A 13,879-nucleotide genomic window follows, 5' to 3' on the forward strand; every position below is an offset into this window, starting at 1 on the left:
AAAATGCCTGACATTGAAGAGGATAAAAAAAAAAAGGATAAGCGGAAAATAAACTTGTACAAAAACAAAGAAAAATCCAGAAACCACGTGATCATAAAAGGAGAGAGAAATGACAACAGCAACAACAATGGAAAAGCCACCCCCGCGATCAAGTCGAAAGCCAAAAGTGACGAAAAAACGAATCGCGTCAGCCTCGCCACAGAAACTGTGGCACTAGCAACCGGCCAGCAGCATAAAAACGAGGAATAAATATAGCGATGACGGAAAAAAATTGCGGGTAAAGGAATAAGGAGACAGACAGCTTCATTTTGAGTAAAAGTATAAATTCGGAGTGTGTGTCGATAAAAAGTATCTTTGTTGCACAGAACGTGTACATTGGAAATATATGTAGGTCAGAGGTGGGAGACATTTTGCGATTTCAAATCATCAAAGCCGAATGAAGGGGAACATATCGACGAGAAATTGGTCCAGAAAAGAAAAACGTTCAAAGCAGTGTCCCCCAAATCTTACAACTCCCCTAAAACTTTGCCATTCACTCAATTTGTAAGATTTTTAGTTCTGTTTCGCGATTTCCAGTTAAAGATGATCTCATTGCAAATATTTAGCTGCGTTTGTCGAGTTGATAAGCAAAACCGCAAGTGGTTTTCGTTTTGGATAATTACATAAAAATGTGCATAAAACGAAAATAAGTGCTCAAACTTTTATCAATCCACCTCTCTCACTGTCCTTCTTCTTCTGGCCCCCTGGATGATGGCCCAAGTGAACTCATTAACCCAGTTTCGAGTGTACGTGTACTCCTAACATAGAAGTGTGCACGACCACATAAACACATACTCATAGATAAAAATTATTCTTATCTGGGTTTTATGTCTCTTTTATAAACTCTGTTTTTAAACCAGCAAAAACCACAGCAGGACCAATATAAAAACGAGTAGGAACTTGTGGGACGCTTCTTACGCGTCACAACTTAATACCCGGTACTCAGTTAGTATATCTGTACCTTGTTGTTTTTTATTCTGATTTTCAACTTGACATTTCACATTGGTCTACTTTTGTCGTCTACATCTACATCACTTCTTACGCCAACCCGCAATTTAGCTCGCCCCCTACCCTACACGCCGCACACTACACGAAGCAGAGTGTGGAATGAGAGAATGTGCAATAAATAAAAAATGCTTCTGAACGTTCTGGCTATAATAATTATCCAATCTAATCACAATTCGGTGATCTGATAGATATGGTACTTCCCTACCGAATGGCGTTTTTAGTTTTCTTTTATCTTCATAGTTGTAAATACAGCAGGTTTTCGTGATTTGCGGCGGCGGAAGGGGGCAGGGTGAAATTTAGAAATTCACTTGTAGCAGTGAGGGCATACTGGATCTGGAGCAATCTGGATGCAAAATTGGGTGGCTCTAGCTTTTATAGTCTCTGAGATCCAGGCGCTCAACAAGACGGACGGACGGACAGACAGACATGGCTCTATCGACTCGGCTATTGATGCTCATCAAGAATATATGTATATACTTTGTGGGGTCTGAAACGTTTCCTTCTCTGAGTTACTTTTCCGCACAAATACAATCTACCCTATTTACTCTTCGAGTACCGGGTATAAAGACAGTTAATTATGAACAAAAAAAAACGATCGCTTTTTTGTAATCATTATAACAGCCAAAAAAGTTGTTTAAATATGATTAAGGTCGTCGGCAGCACATGGTGGGGATGGGAGTGGAATGGAGAAGAGTGCAGTGGAGGCTGATTGACTAAATCAGTTCCAACACTTGGGCAACCTTGAATATCGACGGCTATGGGGAGAGGGAGAATCAGATTCGAGGGAATGTTTTCCTCCACCCAATGTCAAAATTTAAATCGAAACGTGGGCCGGAAGCTATGGTCTGAGGTTGGTTTTCTTTATAGCAGAGTTTAGGTCATAACATAACTCCAATGTACTCGGAACTCGGTCTGGAGAGATTCTGATTCTCCATACAAGCTATACGGGGTAATAAAACAGGAAAAGAAAGAAGTGGAGGTAGGGGTTGAAAAAACTGTCAAAGCATTCTCCCAAGCACCTGTTGAACAACAAAATCGGCTTCCCTTCCCCACACTCATCCTTCTCTCGCACTCTTCAGCCACAATTACCGTTCATTTGCTCTCCCTCTGCAGCCAGCCCGTCCCTCCGCATTGCGTTCCGCTTCGTTAGCCTTTGAGAGAGGGGTCCGCTGAAGCGGGTGGGAATCGGAGGGAGTGGTGGGTGCATGGAGTGGAATTTCAATTGTTGTTTAGAATGAATTGTATAGCCGTAAGGTTTTTTGTTTTTTCTACGAAATGCTTATGAAATTCGTAAAATTAGAGGTGGAAAATATGTAAAAGCAACAAGGCTGCAGTTCTAGAGGAGAGTTTTTTGATTACTTGGAAAAGCTATAGCAGAATAATTCCTGAACAGATCTAATCATCTCCTGTTTTTCAGTTGATTTATTAAAGTGCAATCTGACATCCCCGATCTCTAATCAACTTTATTTAGCTCCCATCATCACTTGCCCATTTTAGCAACCATCTGTTAATTGACTAAGAAGAGTGGAGAGGCCCTCACTCTATTACCAAGAAAAACAGACAAAGGGTACCATCTCATAACCAGTAAGGGTTTAGAAAAGAAATTGCAGTCTGTTTTGCCGCAATTGTTGCGAGGTTAGGCTCTATACCTTATACTGAAGTAAAAGTCAAAGAGGCAAAGCCAGAAAACTTTAATGATCCTCATGTCCAGGCCCAGTCGGAGGGCCTTCCAAAACAAAAAGTAAGCAACATAAAATAATCGTCTAGAGGTGCCAAGTTTCTTGAACTTTGCCGTTTAAAATTCAAGCAACCTACAGACAATGGATCGAGTCAAGTTTATATGCTTGTATGTTTGTTTCTTTATTGTTAGTATACTTCTCTCTGTTCCCCTCTGCTTGTTTGTTTGCTTTTCCACCTTCTCTCTTCATCTCTTTCTTCCGATTGTCTAAGTTACTTATTGACCACGCCAATCCCCGAGAGAGTCAATCAATCTCCATCGGATTATGCAGAAACAAAGGCACCCATAAAGCTTACTAAAATAATTTGGACAAGCACCTGTCGCAGCCAGTCGAGACTGACCCAGATACTGTCAGCTCCTCTCTCCATCTGAGTGCTGGAAACTTTTTGGCCTGCCCAAATCAAGTTTTCTATTGCAGAAAAGACTATTCCCAGCGAAACGCCTCAATACACCGTGACTTACTGTTAGGGTTACGGGTAATGTTTCTGTTTCAGTAGCAACGAAAATAGTTGCCAAAGGCACAGACACACCTCTCTCACTCGCTCACCTAGCTTCTCCTCTCCGCTCCCGAAACCCGTCATTAGATGCCTGGGAAGTTCAACTAATTGAAACTATAAAAACAACCTACATTTTTCAGCACTAAGTTTTGGGGGCCCTAGACAGGTTTTTGTCTTATTACGAGAATATTTGGTGTCTTGGATATTGTACGTTAGTTTTTTGTTTGATAAGCTAATTAGGGAATAATGTCTGAAGAGTTTAGCTAAAAGCACGGATTGGAGAAAGGGTAGATGACAAGATAGAGAGAAAGTTTGTGAAACATGATCTTGATGTGAAAAAAACGTATAGATCTCTTATATTTAAATTTCAATTAATTATAATTCTGCGCAATCTCTAGGGCTCATACGATACTTAGATACCAACAATTAAGTTGATGGATCTATTAAAAATAGATGGACAAATACATTTAGTTGGTTCGTTTACTGCGGTGCCTGGCCGTGTCTTGACTGTTTACTGACTGATTTCTTAACAATACTATATATATTTATAACCACAATGAATACAGCTAAGTGCAGCAACAAAACATGGTGAAATGATTTAGTGAGAATTTAATACGCACTTTTTTCTCATATGACTGCGACGGCGGTCATAAGGAAAGTAGTCAAAATACTCATCATCCATTTAGGTGAGATCTCTTTAGAACTCCGCTAAACTTTTATCTTTCGGTTAGCTGATTTGGTTATCAGTTTCTGCTGTTATAATCCGCACTGTGGACGTCATTGAGTCGCTTTTGATGCCTTTAACCGGTATAGTATGTACATACATACATATGTATGTATATTGGCTTATGGATCAGCTCTAAGTACATCACTCTTTAGGCCCTGTTGGCCATTGAAGTCCTCTAAAAAAATGCACTACGTGAGTTTTAGACTTTTAGTAGATTTATTTGAAGACTTTGAAGTATGATTTAGATTTTTTTTAATTTTTTTAACATTTTATTCGAGTCTGCATTGCAGTTTCATTCACTTTCAATCATTTTCAATGAATCACCGCAACCTTTGCATCAGTTGTTGACTTGAGCTACAGTATAAACCTCACTTTTCTTCAGCTTCTCATCCAATTTGTGACACGAAAAAGGAGTTTAAACCGACTCGGGGTCGAACCCATCATCACCGACAAAATAGACACACTTGTGCAATGGAAACTCCTCCTCGCTTCGAATCGGATTGGATTGGATTGTCGGGGTACCTGGCCACACTTCACTTTTCATTACGAATCTCCTCAAGTCGAACACCAATTTTCCGTCTTGTGGTAAATATTTGACGAACACGCGTCTCTTGTGGCCAAACATCGCTCTGATAACGTCGTTAAAAGCTTTCCGAAAGCGAAATCAAAAGGAAAACTGCAGTCGGAAGACGGCTTCGCTGACCAACTAACAATGAAAGTGTACAACAACTGACGGGTAACATTTATACGGCTGCTCCACGGGTAATTAAGGCTATAAAGATGATTCGATTTTGATTGATAGATCGCGAGAAGGCGAGAAAAAATATCCAAATCGGAGAGTGTGGGTCTCTCACGGTGTTGGAATGGGTTCGATTTGATTGCGCCCAAGATCTATATTGAAGTATATAATTGCTTTTTCAGCTCCAATTGCAAAAGAAAATGTTCGACTTGTGGTCTCAAAAGGGTGTTGAAACATAAATTAGTGTCTAAGTAAGAGTATAGACCGAAGTCGTGGACGTGTGAGACGCTTCGTACGCGTCACAACTTTTATACTCAGTCAGTATAAATGTATAAATGTTTCTGTACCTTAGTGTTTTTTTTTTCGTATTTTATATTTTTTCTACACATATGTATGTCATCTACCTCCACATCAATTCTACCGCCAACACTACAAAATTTAAAATTGAGAATCAATTAGAACTAAGAGTTTTTAAGAGGGTATTTGTGCTAGAAAGTGGATGTACATACATAAATATGTAACGCAACAGAAGGAAACGTTTCCGCCCCATAAAGTATATACATATATTCTTGATCAGCATCAATAGCCGAGTCTATATAACAATATCTGTCTGTCCGTCCGTCCGTCTGTCCTTCTTGTTTGTCGGCTAGTTCTCAGATATGATGCACATTCTATCATTCCACACTCTGCTTCGGGCAGTGTGCGGCTCTAGGGGAGGGGGGCGAGCTAAAAGAGCGTGAGAAGTGATGTGCATATACATATGTATGTAACGCACAGAAGGCAACATTTCCGACCCCATAAAATATAACTATTCTTGATAAATGTTGTGACGCGTACAAAGCGTCTCACACGTCCCTCCTCGTTTATTCCTAGCATAAAGGGAGATCTTTTGATTTTTAAGAATGGAGTAGCGAAAAGTGCAGCACAAAAGGGCGTGGGCCTCCCGAGAACGGCCAAGTCACGTGTAAGGAACGAGGCCGACATGTCGAAGATAAAGGAGGAGAGGCGATGGCTAAGCGTTGGATGGGGAAGAACAAGCTGGATAAGTTCTGGTAGCTTTGCCTGGGAATGTGCACTGTAGTAGTTTTACTTCTTAACACTATTATTTGCCTTGTTGTTGTGTTTTAGCGTTAGTCATTAAGGCGTGACGCCATAAATTACCAAAGTGTAAACTACAACAACCCACAAAACTATGTATGTAAAAAAAAATCACATAAAACCGAGTTGCTCAAATTAAAAACGTTTTCTATTTCATGGAAAGCGAAATTTATGACCAAAACCGAAAAACAAAACAAAAATCACAATTAAGTTTGCGAAAATACTTCGCATTCGCCGCGATGTCTGGTCACAAAACCCACACTTTCACATACTTTTTGTCTATTTGTTTCTTATACGTAGACACCACCGGAACACTGTTCGTCACAGACTCTCTGTGCGGGACATAATAAATAATTAAATCGGGAAAAAGACGCCGACGCACGCGTTTACAGCCAAGTTCCAACTCGAACTAACCGCATTCCCCAACATGGCTCGAAGCGGCAACAACAGGCCATGGCAAAATAAACATAACATAACAGAAAGAGGCAGCGCAACGGCAGCGAACAAGTGTGTAGAGCGAGAGCGAGAAATAGAGAGATGAGAGCCAGGCCAACAGCGCCAACGATTGCTCTGCTGCGATAGGGTTGCTGGTGGAGCAGCATTGCCAGACTATTACGGAAAGTCTGTTGGCTGACATATACCGTTAACAGCAGGCAAGGTGCCATAGTTAACTATCGGATCTGGTAACTCTTTTAACGTTTTTGAATAAAATTGTTCAAACAAAATAATAGTTTTCTTCCAAATTTTAAATTTTAAGAGAAAATCAAGCGGTAAGATTTCCGTAGACATTTGGTACTCTTTGACGATGCATCCTACGATTAAAAAACGAGAAGGGACGTGTGAGACGCGTCTTCTTACGCGTCACAACTTTTATACCCGGCACTCAGTACTACATCTGCACTTTAGCGGTTATTTGTCAAATTTTACATTTTTTCTTCATCTGTCATCTACATCAACAACACTGCTCACGCCAACACGCTCCTTTAGCTCGCCACCCTCCCCTAGAAACACACACTGCAGAGTCAGGGCAGAGTCGTGGCAGAGGCAGAGACGTGTCAGGGGGAGAGGCCATAAACAGCGCGAAGCAAAGTGTGAATGCTGCGGGACGGGGTGGGTTTGGCCACTGCAAATTAATTTCTTCATTGTGGCTATAATAATGATCCAACCGTATCCAAATTTGGTGATCTGATAGATATGGTCATTCCCTACGGAATGGCGTTTTTAGTTTTCTGCTATCTTCAAAATTGTAGCTTTGGGAGGTTTTCGCTCTTTTGCGGAGGCGGATGGGGCGGTGCTAATTTTTGAAATACACTGGTTTCAGTGTGAGCATACAGCAGTCTGGAGCCAAACTTTGGTGGCTCTAGCTCCTATAGTCTCTGAGAACTAGCCGATAGAACAAGACGGACGGACGGACAGACAGACGGACATGGCTCAATCGACTCGGCTATTGATGCTGATCAAGAATATATATACTTTATGGGGTCGGAAACGTTTCCTTCTGTGCGTTACATACAATCGTTATTCGCACAAATACAATATACCCTATTTACTCTTAGAGTACCGGGTATAAAAAGACTTGGACAAGCTTTCAATGCGTTTAAAGGCCTTTCCAAGCATACATTGAGGTTCAAAGAAGTGTTAACCTTGAAGCGTAAGGAACGGTTATTCTTCTTGAAAGCTTAAGTAAATAAATATCATATTGCAATTAAAAGATACTACGGCCAAATGTTTATCGAATAATAACTTTAAATTTGAATGAGCTGTGATCAAATGGTAGAATTAGAGTCTCCACGTTGGTTTCGGCTTGGGTTTAGGACTGGTTGTCTTCGCTGCTAGCAATTGGGGTTTGTTTCCGATCTTTGGCTGCGTCCTAGGATGCGTCTCTGATACTTGGCGAGAGCTGTTCGAATTGGTACAGCTTTCCATTAAGTATCCAGCCACACTGGCAATCGGGACCACTGGCAAAACGTTTGACGGATCTCGATAAATCGAAGTAAACGGATTAGCTTGAGTTTCCACATGATGTGCGGGAGATGAATCTTGGAAGACTTGACACATTTCATATTCTGATATTTGGTGGGCCAAGACTGGTTCCTTTAACACCTGGCTTTGAGTCTCCTCTGGAAAATTGTCTGGCTGACGAAGATCGTCTATGAAAGGTGATATCACTTTCATTTCTCGATTTTCCTCTAGTAGATCTTTTCTACCTGACGCAGAAGGCTCTGGGGCGGTTTGCTGCTCTCTATTCACATGATTGAGCCATTGCTTCAGCACCACTAATATGACGCCAGCTATCGCCACCAATACAACGGAGAGAAGTTCTTGCATCACAGAGTTGTAGAGCTCAAAACCGTTCAGCATGAACCAGCAAGCAGATTTCCATTCTTTGCAGAAAGGATTCATTTTCAGCCGCGTCTGGAAGTGCATGTCCTGGCGATATTCCCACATTTTTGCACAAAAATTTGGAGCGTTTAGACAGTTATTTGAAAATGTAGAAGAATTCTAAAGCAGAGCTGTTTACTTGTACGAGAAGCCTATCCCTAAAAGGGATACTTGGTGGATTTTTATCCTCGTTTTTATTGTATGCAAATTGGGGTAGAAAATAGATCGATTTTCTGGCGTCTTCACTCATGGCTATAACTTATCTTGAATCTTTTAAAAGAAACCCAACAATTCAATAGTTAAAAATTTGTTTGATAACATTATTGTTATAAAACAAGCCATCATTGAGAAATTTCTAGTCGAATAAGCATCAGACACATCTGCCATAATTTCCTGCAAGATCTTTTAATCTAGATATTTTCAATTTAAATTTTCTTCAGTTCTCAAAGTGCCTACTTTCCGCCATCCGTGGCCATATATGTACATATGTATTTTGTTGAATGCCAAGTGCAAACCAAAACGAGTAGGAACGTGTGAGACGCTTCTTACGCGTCACAACTTTTATACTCGGTACTCCGTTAGTATTTTTATACCCGGTACTCGAAGAGTAAATAGGGTATATTATATTTGCGCATAGAAGGAAACGTTTCCACCCAATAAAGTATTTTTATTCTTTATCAGCATCAATAGCCGAGTCTATGTCTGTCTGTCTGTCTGTCTGTCTGTCTGTCTGTCTGTCCATCCGTCTTGTTGAGCGCCTAAATCTCAGAGACGATAAAAGCTAGAGCCACCAAATTTTGCATCCAGACTTTTGTATGCTCACACTGTTACAAGTGTATTTCAAAAATGAGCCCCGTCCCCTTCCGCCCCCGCAAAAGGGCGAAAACCTCCCAAAGCTACAATTTTGAAGATAAGAGAAAACTAACGCCCTACGCCATTCCGTAGGGAATGACCATATCTATCAGATCACCAAACGGGGACCCGATTGGACCATTATTATAGCCAGAATGAAGAAATTAATTTTCAGTGGCTAAATCCACCCCGTCCCGCAGCTTATATTGGTTTTTTGCACATTCTCTCATTCACACTCTGCTTCTGCAGTGTGTGGCCTCTGGAATGAGAGAATATGTAAAAATAATATAAAAATGCTGGATGGGGTGGGGGTGGCCACCGCAAATTAATTTTTCTTCTCTTTTTTCTCTTATCTGGATGCAAAACTCGGTTGCCCTATCTCTTCCGGTCCCTGAGTACTAAGCGCTCATATGGACGGATAGACGGACGGACAGACTTCAAGAGAAGAGAAGAGCAGTTAAGAGGGGAAAAACCAGACTGGTTGGGAACACTAGAGTCTGTCCGGAAATTTTACAGACAATAATGTGTCAGGGAAAAGGTTAACTGATCAACACACGCCGTGAACGGAGGGTAATATAGTTACTCGTACTTCAGCAGATACTCCACACCGTCTCAGACCGTCCCAAACGGATTCAAGATTGAAAACCTGGCAGTGGACAAACCAGTGGACAACTCTAGCATCCATCTTTGAGTGAATTTTATTTTGGGTCAATTTTATTTGCGACTTGACAAAAGTGTCGGCCTAAATTCTGAAGAGTAAATAACTGCCTTGCCTCAAGTCAAACTTGTTTTCAGTGCCTCAATCTCCTCCCTGCCTCAGAGCCAGAGTCAGAGCCACAGCCAGAGTCGGGCCAGGCAAGAGCTCTCTTGGTAAATTCCAATGGCATGACTACCCCAGAGAGGCAGCGAAACTTGTAAGCCAAGTCAAGCCGAACCAAGGGGAAAAGGAGATTGGTGAGAGCCAGACCCGCATCATATGTATGTATGGACAGTTTTGTACCTTCAACCTTTCCGCAAACGAGAGAAGAGCGCTTACAAAAGCAGCCAAACTACTATGGGAGGGGAGAGTGCAAACAGGAAACAAGGTCTCGTGTTCATGTGAACTCCAAGCAGAACCATCGAGGAAGTTGTATAAATAACTATCAGATCTCATCTCAAAGTTCTCATTAATTTCCCTCCGTTCCAGCAAAATCTCTCTCCATTAATCTGATATATTTATTATGGGCTCAGTCGCAATTAAATCCCAGAGAAATGTGCCAATGTTACATAAAAACTTTTATGATGCCCAACAGGGCCGCCCCGCAATCGAAGAGTAAATAGGGTATGTTATATTTGTGCTCGAAAGTGGGTGTATGCAACGCACAGAAGGACACGTTTCCTACACCATAAAGTATATATATTCCTAATCAGCATTAAATTTTTCCTCCAGGCTGCTGTATGCTCACACTGTTACCCATGCATTTCCAAAAATAGCCCCGCCCACTTCCGTAACCACAAAGGGCGAAAATCTGCTGTATCCATGCATAAGATGCAATTCCGTAGGGAATGACCATACCTAGCAGATCACCGATTTGGGATTAGATTGGATCATTATTATAACCAGGATCAAGAAATTAATTTCCAGTGGCTATCGGATCGGATTGGATCATTATTATAGCCAGGATGAAGAAATTAATTTGCAGTGGCTAAACCCACCCCGTCCAGCAGAACTTTTTATTTTTGTAAAATTGAAAAAAAAAACAATAAAGTACAGATAAACTGCCTGAGTACCGCGTATAAAAATTGTAACGCGTACAAAGCGTCTCACAAACGGGTCTTGTCGTTTTGTTTGTATTTTGGGGGTTGGCAGAAAGAAATCTCTTGGAAATGAGACTCAATTGTACAATCTCAATCTTTCGGTTGTATAACAATTGAAGTGGACGCAAAATATGGGAAACCCTGATAACAAATGCAGATGGGATGGAGAAAAACCGTCAATGAGGTAACGAAAGGAATTTCAATTGGGAAAAGCAATTTTCAATCACAACAATATAAAAATAAAAAAATTATAGATACAAACTCTGATATGATTCAATTTTTGAATTCGTTAATGCTAAAAATATTAAAATGGTTAAATGGTATGTACATACGAGTGGTATGCATAGAAAGGATTAAGCCAAAACCAAATGGGTCAAAAATGAGAGTTAGATGAGTTTTTTGTGTGAGGGGATTCTACATGAAACCAAAAGGTTAAATGATTTTTGGCTTACTGTCTCATGGAGCCCCAACGACGCTGAGATAAAGTATCGGGATTGCTGCAAGAAAAATATTTATAAATTGTCGTTTTAAATTTTATCAAATCTCTGCAATTTCACATTTAGCCTAGTTGAATTTATAATTTAACAAGGAGATGCGTGTGACACGCCTCGTACGCGTCACAACCTTTATACCCGGTACTCAGTCAGCATAAGTATGCACATTTATATGTATGAATTTATGTGTGCAACCTTAGTGATACATATATGTATGTAATGTGCATGTAACCTTATGATTTTTTTAAATTTTAAATTTTACATTTTTTTTGCAACTGTCATCTACATCTACATTACTTTTCACACCAACATTTCCTTTTAGCTCGCCACCCTCCCAAAGAGCCACACACTGCATGAGGCAGAGTGTGCTAGCGATAAAGACTGACAACAATAAGCAAGCTGATGGAAGGGGTGGGGGGAAGCTACTGCAAACAAATTTCTTTATTCCCTCTAACAGCATTTCTCAAGCTTGTTTATTGTTGTCAGTACTGAGTACTGGGGATAAAAGTTGTGACGCGTAAGAAGCATCTCACAAACGTTCCTAATCGCTCAAGATATTTTCTTTTTCATCTACAATTATTACCTAATCGCTAGGGATATTTCTTTTATCATGATGAATCATACATACATACATATATACTAATCTTAAATAATTCAATTATATTGCGGTTAATTTAAGATTGACTAATATTTAAGGAATAATCTTTCTCTAGAATCCAGATAATATTCTTGATCTTTTAGAATTCCCTTACACTAGAGATTGTTATTTTCATTCACTAATCATGAGACAGTACAACGTGCACCTTTCTTATTCCATATACCTTGCATCTCGACTGGGCTTTCAGATTTCGGTTAATCGAAATACTGGAATTCAATGAACACAGCCCTGTTATCTTAGGTATCCAAATGTTTGTTTCCGTATGAATGTTAGCCCCTTACATTAGCATTAATCCCGCAAATTTTATATTTATAAATATAATTTATATGTTTATATGTTAGAAGCCGAAACAGAACATTTTGAAACAAGTCTGAAATGTAATCGAACATGCGCATGTGCACAAAGATCATACTCCACGAGCACCGACTGTGATTGAATTTTCGACTTGAAGACAAAGGCACGCATGAATCACGGCTTATGGTGGCCATATCATATGGCCAAGACGAGCATAGAAAAAACTGGTTTTGTGTATGCATTTTAATCACATAAACTCGTACAACACACACTCAACTCAACGCACACATTCGACTCTCGAGCGCATACAGTAAAGGTTAACTATTCAAATTGTGTGGTTTTTGTTTGAGAGTTTTGAATTTATGAAGTCTCTGGACTGGACTGGTGACTGGTTGGGGTAGCGTATAGCCATTATGTATTCAGTAGACTTATTATATGTGCAGCCTTATAAATTTCCTGCAATTGTAAAGATTCGCATATGACTCGATTTCCATTTTGGGAGCGAACCTAGTTGCTAATACAGTGGGAGTGTGGGTTTACCTTGTCGGTGTTCGTCTTAGACTGCGTCTGGCCCAATTATCTCGGGGCATTATGTTCAGTTCATCATCGCTGTAAATGAAATTACAATTAGTCGAAACACTCCATACAAAATATGTAGATATGTACACATTTAATTGAATATACATATAGGAGTATATACAGTGCGTTTCAGGTATAATTGTGTGAAATGCGATTGAATTTTATCGAAAGAGTTACCACTCTTCTTTATATCGTACATCCATCAGTGACTTATGCCATAACGCCCTGCACATTCTATACATATAAACTGATGCGACTCACTCTTGCGGCGTGGATGATCCTACATGCGGGGCCAGATCGAGCTCGATGCCAACGCTAGCGTTCAGATTGTTGTTCCCATCATTCGAGTTTCCACTGTGATTGTGGTGGGAATTGGAGCTTCCCACGCTGAGATTGTTGTTGCCTTTGTTTCCGATAATGTTATTGTTATTGTTGTTGCTGATGCTGTTGTTGTTGGGACTGGAGCCGCTCCGCCCTTCTCTCAGTTGGGCGGGAAACTCGTTCTCGCCATAGCCCTCGAAGGACTCGCCATCGGATAAAGACGAACACTGAGACTTGGCAACGCCCGCTAAGGTCACACAAAAATTTTATTATTGGCGATCAAAGGTCATGGGTTTATGTACATCTAGGTGAGTACTGTACCTGTGCTGGAAGGCGGACTGCTGGGGGTGGGGCTGCTGTCGCCGGACATGGTTTCCGCATAGAGAAAACTGTTTGTGTTAGCTTTGATGGACGCGTTGCTGTTGGGCAACTGAATGCGCGGCATGGGCGCCATCTTGAGTTTGGAAGATCTGAAAAAGGAACAAAAATCAAACATTTGTAAAGAAATTGGATCTAGAGGAATTTGTATCACATGCAGGTCAATAGGTCGCAAACCGGTTATCCAATACATTTGATATGGTCTCAGGGCCTGATCAGTGCTTGTTAAACTATGTTTCCTTCAGTGCCATGAAAACCTGAATGTAATTAGTCCTAAG

The 13,879-nt window shown here is 40.6% G+C and overlaps 2 protein-coding genes across 7 annotated transcripts in view; both read right to left on the bottom strand.

Moving 5' to 3' along the window:
* The window catches only part of LOC117895838 (peptidyl-prolyl cis-trans isomerase-like), a 46,606-nt gene that overhangs the window by 19,798 nt on the left and 12,929 nt on the right, over positions 1 to 13,879 (bottom strand). For 3 of the 6 annotated variants that reach the window (XM_034803782.1, XM_034803780.1, XM_034803786.1), the window contains exons 2-5: positions 13,545 to 13,693; positions 13,164 to 13,470; positions 12,864 to 12,932; positions 11,330 to 11,374 (exon numbers count right to left, since the gene is read on the bottom strand). In XM_034803782.1, the coding sequence (XP_034659673.1) occupies positions 11,330 to 11,374; positions 12,864 to 12,932; positions 13,164 to 13,470; positions 13,545 to 13,677 (554 nt within the window). In that variant the 5' untranslated portion in view covers positions 13,678 to 13,693. Of the gene's footprint in view, positions 1 to 3,902; positions 3,984 to 11,329; positions 11,375 to 12,863; positions 12,933 to 13,163; positions 13,471 to 13,544; positions 13,694 to 13,879 lie in introns of those variants that run through there. The other 3 variants (XM_034803785.1, XM_034803783.1, XM_034803787.1) reach the window with 2 other exon arrangements.
* Positions 7,580 to 8,370, bottom strand: LOC117895840. Its single transcript, XM_034803792.1, has 2 exons — positions 8,054 to 8,370; positions 7,580 to 7,978 (listed from the first exon to the last, which is right to left on the bottom strand). Exons 1-2 carry the CDS (start codon positions 8,292 to 8,294, stop codon positions 7,626 to 7,628), a joined length of 594 nt encoding a protein of 197 aa, XP_034659683.1. The 5' UTR covers positions 8,295 to 8,370; the 3' UTR covers positions 7,580 to 7,625.

Source organism: Drosophila subobscura, chromosome J (assembly GCF_008121235.1).
Source record: "Drosophila subobscura isolate 14011-0131.10 chromosome J, UCBerk_Dsub_1.0, whole genome shotgun sequence".
NCBI lineage: Eukaryota > Metazoa > Arthropoda > Insecta > Diptera > Drosophilidae > Drosophila > Drosophila subobscura.

Coding starts and splice junctions, on each gene's coding strand:
- LOC117895840 (XM_034803792.1), bottom strand. CDS start 8,294: ATGTGGGAATATCGCCAGGACATGCACTTCCAGACGCGGCTGAAAATG. Junction 7,979..8,053: donor CCCAGAGCCTTCTGCGTCAG/GTAGAAAAGATC, acceptor TTCGTCAGCCAG/ACAATTTTCCAGAGGAGACT.